General features: G+C 41.8%; 1 protein-coding gene across 7 annotated transcripts in view; it reads left to right on the top strand.

The window, feature by feature from the left end:
- The first annotated feature begins 21,766 nt into the window (after positions 1-21,766).
- The window catches only part of Ythdc1 (YTH domain containing 1), a 33,975-nt gene continuing 31,239 nt past the window's right edge, over positions 21,767-24,502 (top strand). For 4 of the 7 annotated variants that reach the window (XM_036200787.1, XM_036200784.1, XM_036200782.1 and 1 more), the window contains exon 1: positions 21,768-22,151. In XM_036200787.1, the coding sequence (XP_036056680.1) occupies positions 22,124-22,151 (28 nt within the window). In that variant the 5' untranslated portion in view covers positions 21,768-22,123. Of the gene's footprint in view, positions 22,152-24,502 lie in introns of all 7 variants that reach the window. The other 3 variants (XM_036200783.1, XM_036200781.1, XM_036200780.1) reach the window with 1 other exon arrangement.

Genomic DNA, 24,502 nt, shown 5'->3' with positions numbered 1-24,502 from the left:
AATATCAGAAAAGACTTTGAACTTTGGACCTTAAAACATTGTTGAGACTGTAATAGACTATGAGGACTTTTCAAGTTCAACCAAATGCATTTTGCATTTGATATTGTTAAAAGCTTATGGGGACCAAGGAGTGGAACGTGATTTACAATACACGTATCTCCAACTGGGGAGTGGGCTTTAAATCCAATCAGAAATGGTTGATTACCCCCTAACATTCATGATGCTATTGTACTCAAGGGTATAGTTTGCCATGCCCCTTATTGCTGTAGTTCATAGGGTTCACAGCTGGGTAAAACTGTTCATGACTGCTCACCTAGACACCTACACAACACCTTCCAGTACTATGAGAGCTGGCAACAGGAAGGAAACTTACTCATTCCAACTTGATTTCCCATGTGATGAAAGTCTGCAGTGTCTTTAGCAACAGGGTTAAAGAGTCCATTTCCCTGTGGGTTTTTCAAACACCCTAGTGCTAGCTGTCCTTCTCCCCACCCCTTCTCTGTCCTACCCACCCTTCCCTTGCCCTACTCAAACCTTCCCCCATTATTTCTATCGTCTCCTTCATATTACCTGTGTGCTAATTCCTCCTTTCCCTTAACACTTTTCTTCCAGACCCCTTTCTAGTTTCATGAATTCTATAGATAGGCCAGGATACAAATCAAAAGACTAACATCAACATGATTAAGACCACGGGACGTTTGTCTTCTGGCTCTTGGTTACCCCAGTCAGTATAATGTTTTCCAGCTGCATTTACCAGCAAATTTCATTTTCCTTTCCAACAGGTTCCACATTTTCTTTATCTGCTCACCAGCTGATGGACATCTAGGCTGTTTTGATGTCCAGCAGTTGTGACTAGAACAGCTATGAACATGATGAGCACCTGACTCTGTAGCAGCAAATAGTTCTTTGGGTGTACACCCAGGAACGGTACAGCTGAGTCTTGTAGTAGATCTGTTTCTAGTTTTTTTTTAGTTATTACATTTCTTTATGTGTGTGCATGTATATGTGCCTTACATGTGCATGCTGGAGCTCTACATACCGGAGTCAATTATCTTCTTCCATTATGTAGGTCACAGGAATTGAGTTGGCAGCAAGTGCTTTTATGCACTAAGCCATCTCACCAGGCCCTAGCTTTTATTACTGGGTCTCCACACTGATTTCCACAGTAGCTGTACCAATTTTCACTTCCACCATTAATGCGTGAGGGTTTCGTGTTCCCCACATCCTTACCAGCAATCGTTGTCTCTTGCAATTCTAAATTGGTAAGATGAAATCTCAACGTAGTTTTAATTTTTCATTTCCTGATGAAATTACTTCTTACGATTACTCTCTACTCAGTCACAGAGCTTACTTTTTAATTGGGTCATTTGTTTCCTTGTTGTTTAGTGTTTTTAGATCTTTGTATAGTCAAGACACTGATCCTCTGTCAGATGGTTTGCTGGCAAAGATTTTTCACATTCTGTAGGCTGTTTCTTTACTCAGTTAACAGTTTTCCTTCCTTTGCTATACAAAAGTTTGTAATGTCATGAATTCCCACTTGTTGATTATTGGTCATATTTCCTGGGCAGCTAGTGCTACCAAATTAAGACTGTCTCATAAGAGAGGGGAGAGTTAGAAATAGCAGAAGACAGAGTATCAAAAGTGTAGTTAATACAGGTAATCATCCTTAATCTAAGGTAATCGAAATGCCACTGTTCATGCCCCAGATCAACCAGTTCTTTCCAGACTAATCATCTATTTTTATCAGATTTTTCCTGATTAATTGAATTACTAAAATTTCTACAATGAATATGTATTAGTTTTCCTTCAAACAAAGTATTATTATCTTACTAGAAATGATTTTTCTTCTACTTCATTATCTCAAATTTATGTAATAAACACATATAATACAATGAAAATCATTTTTATTTCCCAGGAGACTATGATTATGAAGTTTCATTTTTGTAGATTTAGTGCTAAGAGGCATATGAAAATGGAATTTAGGGTACTAACATACTAAGGACAAGTACACTATGAAAATGAATCAACAGATTCAAAACTGGCCTTGCAGCAATGTGGAAGGATGTTCTGGGCAAGCTGCATGCAAAGTTACTATTCTCAACAAGGAATCTTTGCTCTGCAGCATCCCATCCTCTGTCAGGTAAGAAAGACAGAGAGCTAAAAGGTTTGGGGTAGAAAGAGGAAGTACAGTTTCATCATAGTAACAATATTATTCAACAAGATATCAGAATAATTCGAGCTAGAAATTAAGAAGCCAGACATGGTGGCAGATGTTTAATCCCTGCACTTGAAGGGCAGTTTACATGTATGTAAGAAAACCTCATCTTCAAATCTGGTTCTAAGAAACATTTGACTAGGCCGGGTTGTGGTGGCGCATGCCTTTAATCCCAGCACTCTGGAAGCTGAGGCAGGAGGATCTCTGTGAGTTGGAGGCCAGCCTGGGCTACAGAGTTCCAGGAAAGGTGCAAAGCTACACAGAGAAACTCTGTCTCCAAAACAAAACAAAACAAAATAGAAAGACAGAAAGAAAGAAAGAAACATTTGACCAAAACAAAAAATTAACAGAGGGAAACTTTTCCTGATGACTAGTGTCAAACAAGGACGAAGACAACAACAACAGACTTGAATTTTACTTTCAACTTTTCAAGTGAAAATGCTTTCCCTTTCCTGGAACTTACTGTATTATGTTCTTTATGAAAACCTCCAAAGCAAATGACAAACTTGTTTGAGGTCCCCCAAGGCAGTTTTCAAGGCTGTGTTAAGCTATAAGCCTGGAGCTACATGAAGGACCAGGCAATTGAAGGTGGCTGTCCTAAATCATAGTGACCATGCTGAACTGAAGCCCCATGGAACTGCTCACTACGTGCTGCTCATGAGCCTCATGTGTCTGTGCATACTACCACACCCCAGTGTTATGTGACACTCCTTTTGTGTGATTTATTCAGGGTGTTGCATGCTTTGCTAGGTCGGTGTGTTTGATAAAGCAACATATAGGTCTGTTTCGTTTTGTTTTCTGATGTTTTAGATATGCCCATGCTTGCAATCCACATCAATGAACTCATAGGTGGTGATTTATTGCTGTCAGGAATGAGTTACTTACCAGGCCAAGACTTCCTGTCTATGATGGGCCGGTGCTGGCTGACAACTTCACAAACAGAACTAAGTAAGCATCATTCTTCCCCAGTATTTGCACTCAAACTGAGTCACTCAGGGAAAGACACATTGGAAAAGCCATTGTCCCAAACAATGTTGTAACTTTGAGCAGAACAATAACAGATAGTAGGGAAATGTCTAATTTCAAAACTCTCTGGGCATGCTTCCACACTGTCTCAAAATCAAAACAAAAATGCAATGTGCAATTAGTGACTGTGGCCACCCACATGAATTCTCTAGGAATTTGCTTAAACTCATCTCTAACTACAGAAGTAGTTGAGAAATCACTGTAGGCTGTGTATGTAGTTATTTTTTAAGCCTCAAGATAAAAAAAAATTAGTTGTAGTGTACACAAGAGCAGATGTGTGCAATTTGCAATTTTAACTCTAAGTTTTCTACATAAAACTTTTTGGCAATCAAACCGGCAGAGACAGGTTTTCACCTCCACAGCAGAGACACAAATATCTAGAGGAGAGAAGGTGTAGTCATCTAAAAAAATAGAATAAAAGCCAATAATTAGTATATCCATCATCTTACACATATATTGTTAAGTGTGTTGAGCACATTCAGAATCCTCTCTACTAACCATTTGGAAATATCAGTAGGCTTTATTAGTTACAGTCATCCAACTTTGTGATAAATCTCCAAAACTTCCTGCTAACATTATTCAGTGCATACATGAACCAGAACATTAGATTGTGCCCTGAAAATGTGCACAAATATGTGTCCAGCAAAACAAAATAAAACCAAAGAAAGAAGGTGAGTGTTACTCTTTTGCAAAGCTTTGGGGCCAATGTTGAAAACTGGAGTTCCTCTTTAGCTTTCCTCTATTTGTATTTACTCTTCCCTCCCCATATTCCGTGTGTGTGTGTGTGTGTGTGTGTGTGTGTGTGTGTGTGTGTACCTGTGTGTCTACACACATGGGGGTGGGTGAGTCTAGAGGTCGACATTAGGTGTCTTCTTCAATTGCTTCTCTAACTTGCTGTGAGACAGGCTCTCAGCAGACCTGGAGCTCATAGATTCAGCTAGACTAGCTAGACACGGAGCCCAGGGTCTGCCTGTCTTCTCTCCTATCTTCACTTCAAGTACTGGGGTTACAGATTGAAAACATGCCTGGCTTTTACATGGGCATTGTAGATGAGAACTCAGGTCCCTAAATTTGTATGACAAGTTCTTTATTAAATGAACTCCCTAACCCCTTAGGTTTAAGCTGCATTAAACAAATATTCTACAACACTGTCACTTCTTGATTCCTCATGCAAGATCTCATTCACCTGAGTTTTAAGCTCACTTATTTGTTTTTATGTGAATTCATTCTGAAAAGCAGTATCCATTAAACTGTAAAAGGCTCAAATATGGTATTAGACTTAATTTTTAATTGTTTCAGGTATTATGTTTTCCCATGTTTCAGATGACCCTCCAACTTGCTTTTCTGACTTGTTTTCAACTTCCTCCTATAGGCTTTAAATAGTTATTATGTTTTTAAAAATTGCTGTGTGTCAGCTGGGCATGGTGGCATATGCCTTTAATCCCAGCACTTGGGAGGCAAAGTTGGGCAGATTTCAAGGCTAGCTTGGTCTACAAAGTGGCTTCCAGGACAGCCACACAGAGAAACACTGTTTCAAGACAACTGAAACATAAATTTACTATGAGTGAGTTGCTTTTCTATTGTTGTGAATAGACACTGTGGTTGATATATTGTGCACCCCAATAAACTTATCTGGGGGTCAGAGAACAGAACAGCCATAATATTAAACATAGAAGTTAGGAGTGGTAGCACACACCTTTAATCCTAGCATTCCAGAGGCAGAGATCTGTCTGGATCTCTGTGAGTTCAAAGCCACACTGGAAACAGCCAGGCATGGTGACTCACGCCTTTAATCTCAGGAAGTAATGGCAGGGAGCAAGGTATATAAGGTGTGAAGACCAGGAACTAGCCTGGTTAAGCTTTTAGGCGTTTAGCAGCAGTTCAGCTGAGATTCATTCTGATGAGGCCATAGAGGCTTCCAGTCTGAGGAAACAGGATCAGCTGCGGAATTATCAAGGTGAGGTGGCTGTGGCTTGTTCTGTTTCTCTGATCTTTCAGCATTCATTCCAATATCTGGCTCCCAGGTTTGTTTTTATTAATAAGACCTTTTAAGATTCATGTTACAAGACACCATGACCAATGCAAGTCATAGGACAATTGGGGGCTTACTTACAGTTTCAGAGAGATAATCTGACTGTTATGGCAGGGAGTATGACAGCAGGCAGGCACGGTGCTGGAACAGTAGTTGAGAGCTTACATGTTGTGACGGCATACCAGACAGAGAGAAAGAGACTGGGCCTGACCTGGACATTTGAAACCTCAAAGCCCAGCCACAGTGACATACCTCCTCCAACAAGGCCACATCTCCTAACACTTCCCCAAACAGTTTCACCAACTAGGGACCAAGCATTCAAATATATGAGCCTATGAAAAGAGACATTCTCAGTCAACTACTACACTATGATTATTAAAAATTCTTTTTCGTTCATTTGTTTTATTCTTTAAAAGATTTCTCCATTTGCTTTTTTCTCTTATACCATACCTACATTCCTCACATATTGTGACTTCTTTCTTGTAAACATATATTCAAATAAGATCTAGAGTAATATCCCAATGAGTTAGTGGCCAATACTGTAGGGACTGCAGCTAATTTGAACAGAATGTTGACATAACAGACCATTTGGAAAATCACTACAAGTACATTCTGCTCAATGGCTGAATATTAGCCCACAGTCTAATGTGGAACTGTCAGCTAGCCACATGGGTTATACAAACCATCATATTGACATCTTGCTACAGAGTTCTTGTAGCCAATACTACCTGACTGATCCAGTTCTGATCTTGATCCAAATTGGTTGGCAACACAATTTTTAAATCTCCTCCTCTACAATTCAACAGTTTTTATGATTTAAAGAAACAATGGAGGGGGGCTGTTGAGACAGTGTCTCTCTCTGTGTAGCTCTGGCTGTCCTGTCCTGGAATTCTCTATGAAGACCAGATTAGTCTTTTTTTTTAATTTTTTTTTTATTTTTTGGTTTTTCGAGACAGGGTCTCTCTATGTAGCTTTGCACCTTTCCTGGGACTCACTTGGTAGCCCAGGTTGGCCTCGAACTCACAGAGATCCACCTGGCTCTGCCTCCCCAGTACTGGGATTAAAGGCATGTGCCACCACTGCCCAGCTAGACTAGTTTTGAACTCACAGAGATATGCCTGCTTCTGCCTCTGCTGGGATTAAAGGTGTGCACCACTATGCCTGGTTTAAAGATGCATTTTTTTTCTTTTGAGATCACAAAAAGTTTAATGATGATCAATGTTTGAACCACCCTCCAAATAGCTAACCAGAAAGCTAGGACAATAATTTAAGAGCTGTCTAGAATAGTTTGTTCACAGGCCAGCAAGAAATTATTTTCCTTTCATTACTTAATACTTAATACCATGACAGATTACATCCACACCTTATTTTACACAGGAAGTTTTTTTTTATTATTATTATAGTTTAACAAAGTAAAGGTGGCATTTATTTTGGTCCTATAATATTTGCTGATTTCCTTTTAAGTATGTGGGCCGCCAAACCTGAGACTATTTTTTAAGGGCTTACTTTCAATTAGCCTCTCTTGCCACTAGGTGGTGAACCTGGCCTCTAAATCTAGCTGGTCAAGTGTAATGTTTATGAGCAAGGTTTCGTCTTAATCTGTTGAAATATTAATATTCCAGCTTCAAAGGTGAATATAGGACAGTTTTCTTTCCCTGCCAGTTATTAAATATGAGCACAGTAGGCCTTTTTCCCATGCCAACTCTAGCTCTCCTTTGTTGTAGGAACTTAGCAGAATCACTGTATGGGGTAGATAGTAGAGTAGAATCAACAACTTTTTTAGAAGTACTTGGACCTTGAAGAACCTTTGTGGAAAAGCGACTGTTTTCTGTGATCTGTAGAACTGTTTTGCTGAAGGGGCTTTGCAACCATCCCATGACTTTGGTCACAAGAAGCGTCAGGTACACATGGGGCATCTTGTATTATTGTGTATTGCTCACGATCCATAAAAAATAGACTGGAGTCACGGAGGCGTGTGATTCTCTTCTTCAGTAAGACATGCAAATTAAGATTAGGGACCTTGGTATGAGGAAATACTTTGTGTAACAATCAATAAATACATTCAGGGTTCAGTCCCTCAGAAAAGGCTAGACCTTCCTGCTGCCACATAGGCCTTAAAATTTCATCTTGGGAGTGCTTTTTTTTTTTTTTTTTTTTTTTGGTTTTTTGAGACAGTGTTTCTCTGTGTAGCTTTACACCTTTCCTGGGACTCACTGGTAGCCCAGGCTGGCCTCAGACTCAGAGAGATCCTCCTGGCTCTGCCTCCCCAGTGCTGGGATTAAAGGTGTGCGCCACCAACTCCCGGCGGGAGTGCCTTCTTTCAACTGACCCACACTACATGGTGCACCCTGACACCCCATGTATGAACTTGGGAGAAAAGGAGAGGTTTTTAGCACCAGAAACAGTAATAGTTAATAACAAGCTCCCATCATTTCTAGCTGAGTGTTTTACATTCTTCCTGCTAGGATCCAGGAAGTAGGTTCCTGGCAGCCTGAGGTTTGCATGGAGCCTGGCCTCATTTCACCAGTAAAGGGCAGTTAATTTGCTGGCAGATTCCATAGGTGTCACGACAGCACTGGATATTCAGACCTGTTGTCTTTTCCAGAGTGAGAGTGTAGTTAGAGTTTTCCTGCCTGGCCCAGTCAGGACAAATCTCTCTTACCCGCCAGTCCCACAGTTGCTCAGACCCAACCAAGAAAGCATACAGAAACTTACACTGTTTTCAAACTGTATGGCTGTGGCAGGCTTCTTGTTATCTACTTTTTTTTATCTTAAATTAACCCATTTCTGTTAGTCTATATTTTGCCACATGGCTTGTGGCTTACCAGTGTCTTTACATGTCGCTTTTCATGGCGGTGGCTGGCGGTGTCTCTCCTCAGTCTTCTTCTACTTCCCAGAATTCTCTTCTCTCTTGTCCTACCTATACTTCCTGCCTGGCCACTGGCCAATCAGAACTTTATTTACACAGAGTGATATCCACAACATGAGAGAGCAGACCAGATACAATGTCCCTCCTTCCATTGTGCTTGCTGACAGCTAGACAAGGCATGGACCATGTTTAGAAAATCCCCAGACGCCATAAAATTATACTACTACATACACATTTGCACCTCCATTTAACTGTTGCATTATAAGCAAGCATATCATCTTGCTTTTAAGCTAAAGTTCCCCATATTTATGTTTAATCTGAGGAACATTACAGGGAAGAAAGTTTCCTTTGTATTTGCGTGGTTGATATATTGTGCACCCCAATAAACTTACCTGGGGGTCAGAGAACAGAACATCCACTATATTATAGGTTTAGGCAGTGGGTGGTAGCACACGCCTTTAATCTTAGCATTCAGGAGGCAAAGATTTGTCTGGATCTCCATTAGTTCAAAGCCACACTGGAATCAGCCAGGCATAGTGACATGCCTTTAATCCCAGGAAGTGATGGCAAGAAGCAGAAAGATATATAAGGTGTGAGGACCAGGAACTAGAGTCTTGTTAAGCTTTTAAGCTGTTAGCAGTAATACAGCTGAGATCCATTCGGATCAGGATTCAGAGGCTTTCAGTCTGAGGAAACAAGATCAGCTGAGGGATTGGTGAGGTGAGGTTGGATGTGGCCTGTTCTGTTTCTCTGATCTTTCAGTGTTCATGCTACCTATTCGCTTCAAAGACCTAAAAAGAAACACTGCCTATGAACTAGGGGTCTCTAAATCTTAGTGCTGTCCTACTAATAATGATATACATGAATGAAATGAGCCTGTTGTTTCCTACCATACTAGATAACCTATAAACAAACTGCTGAGAAATAGGCAGAGGCTGAAGATGTGGCTCAGCTGGTAGAGGACTTGGCTAGTGTGCACAAAGGCCTGGGTTCTTTCTCAGCACTACATATCAGGAGTGGTGACACAATACCCATAAGTAGAGCACACTGGGGGAAAGGCAAGAGGATCCGGAGATCTTGGGATGTATCCCTGGCTGCATAGCCAACTAGAAGACAGCCAAGGCTACACTGTCTCCAAAACATAATCAAACAAACAAACAAAAAATCCTTAGTTTTAACAATGAATGAGCTGGGCTTAGTGCCATGCTTTTTTAATCCCACAATCGGGACGCAGAGTCTAGTGGATCTCTCTGTGAGTTCAAGGCCAGCTTGGTCTATATTGTGAGTTCCAGGACACCCAGAGCTACACAGAGAAACTGTGGGGAGAAAGGGTGAGAAATGGGAGGGAGAAAGAGAAACAGGCAGGCTTAAGAGTTAATCATTGATGACTGGTGGTGAGAAAAATGTTCACCTCACTAGGAAAAAACCCTCAAATTTTTAATTTTATTTTACATATATTTATGAGTAAGGAGGGGGTGGCTGTGTCCTACCATGCATGTGCAGGTCAGAGAGCAACCCAACCTCTCCTTCCAGCACGTGGGTTCTATAGATCCACCTTAGGTGGTCAGGCTTGGTAGCAAGTGTCTTTATACAGCTGAGCCTTCTCAAAGGCCTCTCAAAAGTTTCCTTTTTGGTTGGTTTGGTTTTTGTTTTTCCTGAGACAGGGTCTCTCTGTGTAGCCCTGGCTGTCCTGGAACTCACTCTGTAGATCAGGCTGGCCTGGAAATCACAGAGATCCACCTGCCTCTGACTCTTGAGTGCTGGGACTAAATTCGTGCACCACCACCAGCTGGCTTAAATGTGTTCTAAGGTTGCAATTCTCTCTTCTGAAAATCCTAACAACTGTGGCAATCATGACTGATTGGGGTGGATGGATGAAGAATAAACTTAAAGGTGTTTTCAAGAAGACAGTCTTGCAATTGTTATAAAAAAAATATAGCTTGAAATGTTTCACTCAACAATCTATTGCGTTTTGACAGAAAAATGTGTAAAATCCTGAAACTCCAGAATTCAAATAATGGCTAAATGACACTGTTTTTCAATACAATCCACTTAAAAAAAAAATCAGGATTTAAGAATGATTGATTGATTTGAGACAGAGTCTGATTTTATAAACCAAGCCGGGCCTTGAATTGCCAATAATTCTGCAGGATGGGTCTCCTCAGAGCTGGAATTATAGGAAGGAGTCACCACATCAGGTTTACAACTCACTGTTTTCCTGGCTTTGGAGGGGGTAAAGTTAAAAACTACATTTCCCAGATGCACTTGAGGTTAGGGTTGCCTTCACCAATCAGATGCCGGAGGTGGTGCTGTTTGATGGGTGAAGCAAGGTACTGATTGCTTTTTTATGCACATTAATGAACATTAGCCTCTAATTTGATGGTTTACCTGGGCAATTTGGACTCTGACTCTTGGATCATCTGTTAGAATTCCTAGCCATTCCCCATGACTGTGCATGTACTAGCAAGATGCTTAGTCATCCCAGTGTCTTATGACCTAGACAATCTGTACACTGAGTGATCATGTAATCTACGTGCATTCGTGATGTAGCTACATAAGCCCATATATGCATGTGCAGGGGGAATTTATAAAAGTGGGCCCCACATACCCCTCCCCACTTCCTGTATGATCATTCCCATAGGCCTAAGCATATCCCTTCTGTTCCCCTTCCCCAATAAACTCTTATAGAGGGTTTTCTTGTACCTGCTGGCTTTTCTCCCACAGTAAACAGCACTGCTGAATAAATAACACTGCCTATGGTGATTCTGGGAAGCAAAGGTTCTTTCTAGAAGATTACACAGCAGCTGGGACAATTCCAAATAATTTGTTAGGCAGCCAATAACCCACTAATATATCTCTTATTTCTGTCCAAAGAATGGCCTGCCACTGTACCATACCCAGTAGACTACCTATACCATATACTATGACATATCGGTTCAAAAGTCACACTATAGAATGATTAGTGAGTGATACAGAGTACACTCTCAAGTTTGTTTTCAGACAGGTTTCTCTGTTTGACCCTGGTTGTCCTGGATCTCACTCTGTAGACCAGGCTGGTCTTGAACTCAGAGATCTGTCTGCCTCTGCCTCCCCAAATGCTAGAATTAAAGGCATGCACCATTACCACCCGGGTAAAACTCCAAGTTTGTTTGTTTGTTTTTGATACTGAATTATTTTACTGCTGCCTTATTATACTGAAAAAGGTCCAAGTTTTAATTGACTCAATTTTTTAATTTAATGATATATAACTTATCAAGTGCTATGTATACTGTAGATATTCTCTTCTCAAGGAGCATATATCTTCGGGTGCAAAAACAGTAGCTCAAAATCCTTAAAAATAATGTCCACATTGGCTTAACCATAATTCTCTGTTTATATTGTCCAATTTCCCTTAAAAGCAATTGTTTCTGCGTGCTTCAAAGGCAACCAAGAATGGTTCACATCTTTCACATAAATATTAAGTACTATTTTCTTCATGGTTTCAATCGTCCCACCTATTTTGGGGAGGGAAATGAGAGAGTAGCTTGGATTTTTTTTTTTCCTCTTGGAACAATTAATTGAGTGACTTCCTCGCACTCAGAATTGACTGCAAAAGAAAGTCTTGTGCCACTCAGTAGGTAGAAACTGTTTTTCCTTTTGTGCTGGTTTCTTCCTCTTCCTCCTTCCTTCTTCTTCTTCCTCCTCTTATTACACAAGACTAAAGAATTCATCACCGCTATTTGTGGATACCTTTGTGAAAAAGAACAAGCATGAATATCAAAGAAAGGTAAGGTCAGGGCTATCTGAAGAGGAGGCCTCAGGCAGAAGAGGCTTGGGCCTCAGAGGAAGCAATAATGGAGAGGATCGAAACCTGCCCAAGGCCAAAGATTATCAAGGCAGTACTCCTGGATGGTGTCAACATCTCCGAGGAGGCCTCTGAGCACCATTTCCAGACTCTCCGTTCTGTATGAAGGGAAGTACAAGACTCTCAATGCCAGGGATGTGCTGCTGGCCACAGAAGTGAGTTCCAGTGGTTCATTACACCACTAAAGCTCTAGAAGCATACACAAGCAAAAAACACCAAGAAGCTAGCTCCCAAACAAAAAGACAGATTCAGAAGAGCAGGACAACAGGGAGGAAGACACTGAGGATGAAGAAAGACGGGTGGAGGAAATAACAGAATGAAGAAGAGGAAGAAGACAACCGAATCTTGAGAATGGACAGGCTGGCACTGTAGAACTGACCACTGAGACATGTTTATGTGAAGCTTTTTCCGGCAAGGCTTAAGCTTGAGTGTCTGAGATCAAAATAAAAACTGACCAGAATGATCAAAACCAGCCCTTCCCAGACTCAAGAGCATCTGTGGGACAGAATTCTGTTTTGCTAAATCAGTCTTGAGGTTATGACCTTTTAGTATTAGAGATACTGAATGGCTAATTAATTTGATATCAGTAGTTTAAGTATCTGGCTAGCTAGCTTTTGATCCCATTTCTGAACTGCCCCCCCCCCCCAAAGTAATAACTTCTGTGGTGCTGCTGTGTTCCAGGTCAAGAGGTAGTAAAAGCTGGGGTGGGGTGGGGGTTGAGCACAGTCACAATGTTGATTACACAGTAATGGGCAATGGGCACTAATGTGTAGAACGGTTGTATTTTAGGAAATGACTAAAAAGCCAAGAGAGAATAAAGAAATCACTTCACTGGATGGTACATTCCTTTTTTTTTTTTTTTTTTCCTAGACTTAATTAGCTTGTAGCCTTTCTTGATTGTCTGTAGATGTTCAGTCTGCTGGGATGGCTGATCTCCTGATGCACACTCTAAAATTCTCAGTGTTGACTGGAATCTGTCAAACAAGAGTACCAGCATCTTAAAAAGAGGTGCCTTAATCTTCAAGATAACTGCCACTGCAGGCTTAAGTTCCTGGAGGTATAAAATCCCAGCCTTTCTCCTCTATGACTGGTGTTTTTCATTCTCTGAACTCACGACAAGTTCCACACTTGTTCCCCCAGCCACCGTCTTTCTCTCTCCTGCCTCTGCTTCCCATCCCCACTTCCTCCTCCTTCTACTTTGTCTTCCAGTCTAGGAACTTGGATTATCTATGTAATATCCCAGAGTGCAAATTCCTCCAATTCCTTAGTCCTAATCTCTTTATTATTATTAAGAAATTTTCTATTCATTTTACATACCAACCACAGATCCCCCTCCTCCCTCTTCCTGCCGCTCAGCCTTCCCTCCAACCCAGCCCATATTCCCACCTCCCCTAACCTCTTTTAAAAAGGAACTGAAGCTGGGGCAGTGGTGGCACACGCCTTTAATCCCAGCACTTGGGAAGCAGAGCCAGGTGGGTCTCTGTGAGTTCGAGGCCAGCCTGGTCTCTAAAGCGAGTTCCAGGAAAGGCGCAATGCTACACAGAGAAACCGTCTCTGAGATTTAAAAAAAAAAAGGAACTGAAACACCTCTAAACCTTAAGGGAAATGTAACGGTGCTGAGGAATCTAGCACCATAGCCACCACTGCTGAAGCTTCAAAAGTGTCTCTGCTGGTCTTTCCTTTCTCCCCAGTTAGTGCTCTCAGCACTTTGCTTTGTCTTAGTTGCACTTGAGGTTGACAGGTCATGTGATATAGTTGGACACGGTTAAGTAGTCAAGTGAATACAGTGAAGAGCTTGGTGACAGTGACTGGAGGCTGTCGAGAAGATCTTAGTGCTTTATAGAAATAAAGAGCATTTTTTTAAAAAGGTAAGGTCAGTTATTCTGAGAAAGGACTACTATTAGAAAATTTGGGGAGTCACACTTGGGGGGGCCCATGTTACAAGTGAAATTAGAGTCCCCTCTTGGGGTTCTTGGTCTCATTAATAAAAGAATTTAAGATCCAAATCCGAAAGAAAGTTAAAGGATACTTTAATAAAGTTTAAAAGGAAAACCCAGGGTAGGTAAGCTTAGGCTTATTCCCAACTAGCTCTTTTAACTTAAATTAAGTGATTTATATTAATCTCCATTCTGCCATGTGGCTTGTTACTGCTTCTCAATACTATATGTCTCATTGGTGAGTCTCTCATGCCAGATTCTTTTCCAGAGCTCCCATTTCTGCCCGGAAGTCCCACCTATCCTCTCCTGCCTAGCTCTTGGCCTTTCAGCTCTTTATTAAACCAATCAGTAGGTGCCTCAGGCAGGCAAGGAAAAACAGAGACTCATCTTTCAGTGTGATCAAATGTCCCACAACACAGGTGGCAGGGAGAGACATACTGGGAATGGCATAAGCCTTTTGAAACCTCAAAGTCCACTTGCAGTGACATATTTCCTCTAACTAGGCCACATCTCCTAATCCTTCCCAAACAGTTCCACCAATACCTAGGGACCAAGTACTCAAACCTATGAGCTTATGGGAACCATTCTCATTCAAACCCCCATACCTACCTTCTTCTATCTAAAAATTGGGGGAATATTAATAACATAGTGGTTACTATGTCACAGCACCATTTTTTGATCATTTACCTTGCCAGATGATATATATAGTAGCTAAATTTGCACAATGACTCTACATAGTAGATAATCTGATTCCCGGGTTCCCTTGTTTATAACAGGGGCAGGTAAATCCACAACTACATCACGAATGGATGTAAGGAAAACAGTAACTCTATTTACTTTGGGGTTTTGTCAGAAAAGTGTTCCAATATTTATCCTAATCATTATCTCCCAACAGTACAGAACTTTTTTATTGGCATTGTAACTGAAGATCAACTGAACATTTCTCAGTTTGTATTATACTACTATTATACTAGTTTTTGCTTCATGTTTCTCTTTTGGCTTATAAAGAAAAAAAAATCTTATTTGTAACATAAGGGGAATTATTTATAACAAGGTGAAGTTGTCCCCCTAATTCTAAGAGATATAGAATGTAGCCAGGCTCCAGGAAAATTTGAATGCTTTAAGTAAGACAACTAGGATGTGTATCTCCTTGTATCTATTTTCCCATTATATGTCTGCATTTTTTAGTCTTTCAAAGATCAGTCCTGTCTGCTCTTCATTTTATGTTATGGCCAAAGGGTAAATAGTTGCAGTTTCAAATGTTCATGAATTATAAATTTGGCCAGTCACCCCCCCCCCCCCCACGCCAGACAACTGGCTATCCTGGAACTCACTATGTAGACCAGAGTGGCTTCAAACTCATGGAGATACACCTGCTTTTGTCTCCCAAGTGCTGGGATTAAGAGCAGGTGACACTTCACCCAGCATATTGTTGTTTCTGCCCAATTTCAAACTGGGAGCCTTTCCAGTATGAGGACATTATGGAAAGCACAGCACTAGGAACTGCCCCTAAACCCATCCAGTCATAGTAATAGCCTTTTCATTTTCCTGTTTAGTCTATCCAGGCCCCTAGCCTATGAGGTGGTATTGCCCACATTCGGGATATGCCTTCCCACCTAAGTTAATCCTTTCTAGAAATGACTTCACAAATGCACCCAGAGAAGAACTTTAGTAACTTGGACTTTTCTCAATCCAATCAATTTGACAATTGAGATTGGCCATTATAATTGTTGCTCACCAGAGATGATGGAAAATTTGGAAAGACAGGTATTATTAGTCTAGATAGCCATATATGTAAGTAGCTACAGAAGACAGTCTCTGAGAGAAGAAGAGAGCAAGGGACTACAGAGTAGGCATTGGTTTTTGGCAGCATACCAAGTGTGTGTGTGTGTGTGTGTGTGTGTGTGTGTGTGTGTGTCTAATTTTAATGCAAGTAACATAGTTATCACACTGAATTGTTAAAATTAAACTCAATTAACTGAAAGAAAATATCATAGTCAGGAAGCATGTTCAGCTCTTATCAGCAATGGTGAGCAAGCTTGCTGTCCACTTCATAGCCTTCAGCTAAGCACCACAAATGTTTTGTTGACTGAACAGAAATCATGTCTTGGAAGTGGGCATCTCCTCTTACCTCTATCAGTCCCAGTGGATACATCTAGAAAATAGTTGCACAGGTAAGGCTCAGCAGGGAACACGGGGAAGACTGTAAGAGCTGGAGGAGCAGGGGGTTCATTGTAAGATTGTATCTCCTCGTAATATCAGAAGCTACACCCAGAAACTCTCACCAACACTACTGCCTAAACATGCACTAAACAGGGACAACAATAACAGACATGCCAAAGTGAACAGGGAAAGTCCATGAGGTCTCAACTCTACACAGAGAACTAGACACAACTGAGGACTACTGAGAGCAGGAGAATAGTCTTCTCCAGGGAAGAGCATACCACTTGTTTGTCCAATACTAAATAGTTAGCTCTGAAAATATGTGTATGAGTAACATTACACATATGGCAAAGGTTATATTTAAAAATAAATATATATTTATATATACACATAGATGCATGTAGCAACTATTAATGAAAGAAGACATGAATTTGAAAGAGTGAGGAGAGGTATGGAAAGAGGAAACAAAAGGGAGAAATAATGTAATTATAATCTCAAAAATGAAGGAAAATGGAAAAATTAACGTAGCATTGCAACAATTTCTTTTTGAGACTATGGTCTCACTATGTAGTGCTGACTAGGCTGGAATTCACTATGTATAGCAGGCTGGTTTTGAATTCACAGAGATGGTCCTGTCTGCCTTTTGAGTACTAGGGTTAAAGGTGTGTGCCACTCTGCCTTGTACTAGCTTTAGTTACTTCTGCCATGCCTTTTGTTAGTAACAGCGCTTTACTTCTGTTAACTGCATTTGTTTTTCTTTCTTTTCTTCTAGACAGGGTTTCTCTGTGTAACAGTCCTGGAACTCATTTTGTAGACCAAGCTGGCCTTGAACTCACAGAGATCTGCCTGCCTCTGCCTCCTGAGTGCTGGGATCAAAGGTGTGTGTCACCATGCCTGGGCTGCATTCCTTTTTTCTATTCATGGCTTCCCATACTGCTGGAAGGACCAGTCTGTAGCAGCTCATGAATTGAAGGAGAGTCTCAGAGTCAGCGGACTAATCAATTGACTTTTCTATCTGAGGGAGTAAAACTTAGTTCTCTGGGGCCAATGAACAGGACAAAACTTAACTCTCTGGGGCCAGTGAAAAAGGGAAACACACACACACACACACACACACACACACACACACACATACACACATCAACATGTCAGGAGCTCACCCAGGATACTGATGAATGGCAAGCCTTCAGCAGGTCAGAGAAACTGAAGAGGTGAACTACTGGACAGACAAACAGACACATGAGGACTTTTCTGAGAGCCAAAGCTTAGTTCTTCATTTTATTATTATTTGTGTTACTTGTTCTTCTCTTTCTGTTCTGTTCTTCTACGTGATGTTTCCCTTCTTCTGTGTCTCTTTGTTTTTCCCTTGCAGCTTATATACCCCAGCAAAGTCTTTCAAGCAATATAAAAATTACAATATGGTTACATTCTATTTTTAAGTGAATGACTACACTGAATACAAGCAAAAAACAACATGTTTCCCATTTTCCTTACATGATTAAGCATTTAACATATTACAGGTGAAAAACAAATCATCCCCAAGAACCCACACTCAGTTACATTCATCTTTTAGACTTCTCACAGATCAGGAGCCTCTCAGCCATAACTGTTTACATAGGCAATAGTTTTTATACTTGCCAGAAAAACAGGTTACTAGTTTCACTTTTCATATTTCAGAATCCAGTCCAATTACCTTAACTAACCATCCAATTCTGTTTCCTAGTTACATGAAGTCATTACTTAAAGCTTTGTTTTAGCTATGATGCACACCAAAACCCTTGAACACATTTCCCCTTATCAAAAAGAACTTGAGCTAACTCCTGAGACTTGACTGTTTTTCTTAATTATTAACCTAAACCATAGTCTATATGGCTCCTCAAATAAAACCCATAAGTCTTAGCTGCATGACACCTCCTTGTTCTTATTTTCTATCCTGTGCAGCCCCTGCTTTATCAGCCGCAGGGGGCAACACTATATCCTACCTTTACCTATACTAATTTTCCCACTAAACTAACCTCTATCATTATCCCTTACTATATTTTCTAGAAACCCTGAATCATCAAAATTCTATTTAAACTAACACTGTTTGCTGATGTCTTTCTGTAGGCTGTGAATGTGTGTTGCTCTGATTTGGTTGATAAATAAAATGTTGATTGGCCAGTAGCCAGGCAGGAAGTATAGTATAGGAGGGATAAGCAGAGAGAAGGATTCTGGGAACAGGAAGGCTGAGTCAGGAGTCACCAGACACAGAGGAAACAAGATGTTAAGATACCGGTAAGCCACGGGCCAAGTGGCAAGGTATAGATTTATAAAAATGGGTTAACTTAAGATGTAAGATCTAGCTAGCAAGAAGCCTGAGCCATTAGGTCATACAATTCATAAATAATATAAGCCTCTGTGTGCTCACTTGGGTCCTAGCAGCTTCGGGACAGGCAGGTGAGAGAGATTTGTCCTGACCACCCGCAGGCTGGGACACAGAAAATCTTCTAGCTACAACTGTTACTGCATAAAATCACTGCTTCAGTTGAACAGCACATCTTAAGAGGAAATCATCTTCATAATAATCCACAGGAGAATGGGGTATTTTCATGAGATAATTACACTACATTAAAGGCAGTGGGAATTCCCCAACACCCATCCGCACCATGCCAGATATCAGAGAAAAATGGCAGCAGCAAACATGCAAAGGCACAGCAGTAGCAAGAGGTATCCTGGAGCTGAAGCCCTCAGGGCCTTGCCTATCCAAGATTCACCTATCAATGCCTTGCCTCCTGGTGGGCTGACTCCTGAAGCTCAATTGCACCAGGTGTTCCTCTGACATGGCTACTGGCACTTCTGCCTTACCATTTTTCTCACATCTGCTTATTGTATTGTTAGTGAAACACACCTTAAAAGAAGAACACACAATACTAGGTGTTCCTGCTAATAGTGTGTTTCTATCATGTAATAGAAACCAGGAAACCTACACACACACACACACACACACACACACACACACAGAGAGAGAGAGAGAGAGAGAGAGAGAGAGAGAGAGAGAGAGACAATATTTTTTGAGAGGGTGTTGAGACAGGGTTTCTCTGTGTAGTCCTGGCTATCCTGGCATTCACTCTGTAGACCAGGCTGGCCTTGAACTTGTAGAGATCTACCTGCCTCTCCCTTCCAAGTGCTAGTATTAAAGACACATGTCACCATTCCTGGCTTAATATACATAATCTTAAAGAAAACTTGAGGACATAGGAAAAGGCTAGCTAGTGGAGATGACAACAGGAAAAATAAGATTCTAGGAAGAAATCTGGAGCAAATTTATAAATATAGAAAACAATTAGGTGTGTTGAACAGAGAACAAAGGGAGAGAAATTTAATTCACCTAGATCACTTAAGTAAGAGATAAGAGTAAAACGTCTGGTATCAACATGTGCAAAGTCTGTTTAAAGTTTAATTATTTCTTGAAAACTAAGGAGCTACTTGTATATCAGCGAGAAAAGTAAGTGATCACATCATTTTTCTGCTGTGATCACAGACTTTCCTGCCGGTTTCTGGCATGACAATATGGGTCCAACAGAAAGGAGCCAGCTGGGAGGCTACCAACATGAATGGTAAAAATGGAAAGGGCAGCAAGGACGGCCTAACAAGGACTAGCTTGGACGTTACTTTTGGATTGTTGTGAACAAAATCTCTCAAATAGTAGAAGGAAAGAACGCTTTATTTGGCTTGTGTTTCAGCCAGATTTCAGCCCATCACAATGCAGAAGGAATGGGACAGGAGCAGCTCCCTAGAAGCAGGAATGTGTGCTGGCAGCTTTTCACATTTTGGCAGACCAAGAAACAGAAAGTTTATGGTGATATTTTATTTGTACTGAAATGTGATTGTATTTGTATGTTAATAAATAACGTTGCCTGGAGGTCAGAGCTAATAACAAGCCAGAGCAGAGGTTGGGCAGTGGTGGCGCACACCTTTAATCCCAGCACTTGGGAGGCAGAGCTAGGCAGATCTCTGTGTGTTCAAGGATACAGCATGGAGACACATACCTTTAATCTCAATACCAAACAGAAGACCTGGAGGTCTGTACAGACAGGCAGTGATGAGGAGGTCATGTGGTTGGGTTTACAACCAATGAGGAGGCAGAAAGACACACAGGAACTAGGCTTCTTGCTAAGGGGGAGGACAGCAGTGGCAGTGAAGGGTAAGAAAGGATTTTTAGCTCTTAGCTATTGCTCTGACCTCTTGGGCTTTTAACTCTGCATTTGGCTCTGTGTTTCTTATTTAATAAGACTTTTCATCTACAAAAGTTAGACTGGAAGTAGAGGCCTGCTCTTAGTAACCAATTTCTATCAGATAAGCACCATGTTTTAAAGCCTCCATGGCCTTCCCAAGGCCACAAGCTGGGGAATCAAATGTCCAAAGAGGAGGCTATAGAAGGCATTTCACACCCAAATAAGTCATAGCATTTCATCTCAGGCCCACGAAAGCTCATTTATTCTATGTAGTACGTATGTCTGAGAGGGATTCTCAGTTTTTATTGCTTACTCTGGCAAGGAGGGGGCTGAGTGAATCTGATAAATTTCAGGGACTTCATGAAGCTATTTTGAGTTGTTTACTTTCCTGCTTAAGGAGTGTCCCTGCAGGATGGACTGTTTCAACCTCAGGAAACCTCAAACACGGACCAAAGTGTACTTCACCAATCTTCTTGATAATTCTGAACCTAGTCAAATTGACAATACAATCACAGATTGATGTAGTTACACCAGAAGGCACCTGGCACTTGATTGTCTTTCTACTGTTGTTGTTATTACTACTATTTTTGTTGTTTTTTTCAAGACAGGGTTTCTCTGTGTAGTTTTGGTGCCTGTCCTGGAACTTGCTCTGTAGACCAGGATTTTGTTTTTTGTTTTTTTGGTTTTGGTTTTTCGAGACAGGGTTTCTCTGTGTAATTTTGGTGCCTGTCCTGGATCTCACTCTGTAGACCAGTTTGGCCTTGAACTCACAGAGATCTGCCTGAGTGCCCAGGCTGACCTCGAATTCACAGAGATCCTCCCGGCTCTGCCTCCTGAGTGCTGGGATTAAAGGCGAGTGCCACCACCGCCGGCTTAAAACATAATCTTAAGGCAATACAATCTAACTATAACTTTTTTCAACAAACCCACACATTTGATATGTGTGTTGAGGACCTGTGAAACTGGCCAGGGCTAAGCCAAGTGAGAAGCGTTAAAAGACAAACTTTAGAGAGAACTGCACACTCTGATCTCATGGAAGACTTCTTTGAGAGCCCCCAGTAAACACACACAAGGAAGTCAAGACTTCGCTGAAGGCAGAGAACAGATCCTAAAGATATTCTTAATATCTAGGCCTAGAACAATATGTAAGGAGAAACAGTACACATTACTAAATAAATAAAAGAACATTACGTAACAGCCTCAGATTCTGTCTCCCATTAACCATTCAAGGCCTACCAAAAGTTTCAGGTGGGAAATCTGCACCCCCGATGTAGGAAGCACAGCCGCAAAGTCCAGAAATCACGTGCCCTTCTGCCCTTGGAAGGAGGGAGGGTCCCTGGGTGTTCAGGCTGCGCGGGGCGGGGCGGGGCGGGGCGGGGCGGGGCGACGTGCCGAGACCACGCCCCCTCGCGTCCCGCTTCTTCCGTCCTCCCCCTGTGACGTTTCGCGAGAGGCACGGAGCGTAAACAGCGCAAGGCATTTCGGGAGCGGGATTGTCTCAGGCAGGAAGCAGGCTCCATTTTAGCGCCGCCCGCCGTCGCCATCTGTTTCTCTCCCCTCCCCCTTGTCCCTGTGGTGGCTGGGTCCCAACAGGAAGCCTGAAGCCCGGGCCGCCCGAGGCCGGAGGGAAAGGCGGGAAAGGAGAAGAGAGGACGGGTGGAAGGGTGCGCGTCGGAGCCGAGTGGCGCAGGTCAGGTCCAAGCGCGCGGCCCGCCGGACGGACGGACGGACTGACGGACGGACTCGTGCGCCTGCGGCCGCGGCTGCGGCGCCCGCGCGACTCGCGTCCCGGCAGTGGCGGCGGCGGAAGCCGGAGGGCAGCCATGGCGGCCGACAGCCGGGAGGAGAAAGGTGAGAGCGGAGGACGGGGACCCCCGGGCGGCGGGCAGGGCACCGAGTAGCCGCGGCCTGCGGGCGGGGCTGGAGGGGAGGGCCTCGCGGCGGGCGGGCGGCGGCGGCGGGCGGCGGTCGCGCAGTGCCCGCTCGCTGCCAGGCCTGGCCGGGGCTGGCGTCCTCGCCTCCGCGGGGCCTCACACCTTGGCCAGGGCTTTGCTTCGGCCCGGACTTCACTCCGGACTTCACCACGTAGTCGTCCCGGGAGCGGTTGGGGGAGAGGGCCTGCTCGGAGTTGCCTGGCCCCAGGCTTGTTTCCTGGTAGGATTAATGCGGATGTAATGCGCATTTTCTGAACTCTCTTTCTGGTTGACTTTTTTTGGAAAATAACAGCGTTGATAGGCTAGTGAGGAGGCTCGCTTAAATGATAACGGGTGGGTTATTAATTCCGAGAAATAGCTGTAAGTGACTTCTAACTGCTCTCCTAGATCAGCAAATGTTTAATTCCTCAAGCACCCGCTTTAGAAAGGAAGATGCTAGAAAACAATAACACACACCCCCACCCACACACACAGCCCAAATTCTGGCAGCTCATCTCCCAGAAATACAGTGTATAACTCCTAAAAGGTACAACCAGGAATACATAGGTGTAGGTTATAAGAGACTTGGTAAAATGGAAGAACTTAAGTTGATAAAATGTCATTTCTTCTGAAAGAATGACTTTCCAGAGACCACAGATAGCAGTGTAGGCTCTAGATCAGTACTTTGCTGGAGAGTGGTCTAGATTGGATGCTGCCTTGAGATATTTCTCAGCTCTTGGGCTGCCGTGGCAGTCTTGTGATAGTATAATGAAAATATACTACGATTGCTGCCCTGTGTTTCTCACGTCTCTGTGTGGTTCATTAATTTGAGATGGAGGTTTGTTTAGTTAGATTAAACTTTCTCTGATATACGTCAATAGAGTATGCTTCACGAAATTGCTTTAGGATAAAGATGGGCTTTGGAAGTGGAATGAGTGAGAATATATTTATGATAATGCCTTTGTCATAAGCAGTGCTTGTTTTGTTTTTGAGACAGGGTTTCTGTGTAGAGGCTGGTTGTTCTGGAACTGACTCTGTAGCCCAGGCTGGCCTTGAACTCAGAGATCTGCCTGCCTCTGCTCCCTGCGTGCTGGGATTAAAGGCTTAAGTAATTCTTCATCTACTATTTGCATTTTTTTTATTTTCTATCCTTCATCTAACACCTCAGAATTGCTCCTGAGAATCTTGAAGGAATGGGAAAGAATTCTGTTAGTGAATAAAGGAAGCCAGTTTTTTATTAGAGTAAAGTCAGTTTTAAAAAGATCTTAAGGTCATTTTATCAACAGTTAAAGATTCATTCAAACCTTGATTGTCAGGATAAGATTTATGATTTAGAAGTTTATGACTTCCAGTGCTGCCCTGTTATGTTAGGCAATGTGAACCAAACACAAAAGCAAAGAAATACTCCATTGTCCATGTATTGTCTCTTTAAATGAACATAACTTAGAAATGAGTAATATACAATAGTGCAAAATAAAGAAAGGTAATGATTATTTGGTTTTAGAAATGGACTTAATAGTGAAGATAAGGTCCAAACACATAAACTTTATTGTTGAGAAGTAGTGGTATCACTTGTCACCAGTGCTTAGGATTTTTGGAAATGGTTTTTTAAAACTTAATTTTTCTAACTATGATTTATTTAAATTTTCTGGTTTCAGTGATTCTTTTTACAGTTAAAATCCAGATTATTTATTCTATACAAACAGCTAGTAGTCTACTGGAAGTGTTCAGTGTTGTTTGACCATTGTCAGACACCTATCAATTATAGGCAAAATTAGAATCAGTAAGTAAAATTTTTAACAAGGAAAATTGAGAATGTTAAATATCATGTTATATATTTAATAAGAAATAAGAGCCTTAGTCATGCCAAAATTTAAGCTTTTAATAAATCCCTACGTTTTAGAAGTTCTTAAAAAAGCCTCAGTTGGCAGAAAATTGCAACTCCTGTGTCTTAGTCACAGAATGAATTTTAAAGAGAGTCTTAGGAATTCTTAAAACTTATTGGGCTTTGTAATAAACACATGAATTCCTATAATTCCTCAATGAGTCCTCTGTACTTGGACAAATTACCAGGTTGACGATTTGTCCAAACAGTAAAGTTGAAACGTCAGAGTTGACCGTTTTTTGTGGGTTTTTTTGTTTGTTTGTTTGTTTGTTTTGGGTTTTGTTTTTTTTTGATGATGTTGGGGAACAAATTGCCCCATGTGTCAGATAAGTAAGTACTCTACTACTAAACCACATCCCCAGCTCTTCATTTTTCTGTAGGATGAGAAATGCACATCTTTTCTT

The sequence above is a fragment of the Onychomys torridus genome, chromosome 10 (assembly GCF_903995425.1).
Source record: "Onychomys torridus chromosome 10, mOncTor1.1, whole genome shotgun sequence".
NCBI lineage: Eukaryota > Metazoa > Chordata > Mammalia > Rodentia > Cricetidae > Onychomys > Onychomys torridus.
Note: the sequence above shows the minus strand (reverse complement) of the source record. Positions and strands in the feature narration are given on the sequence as shown.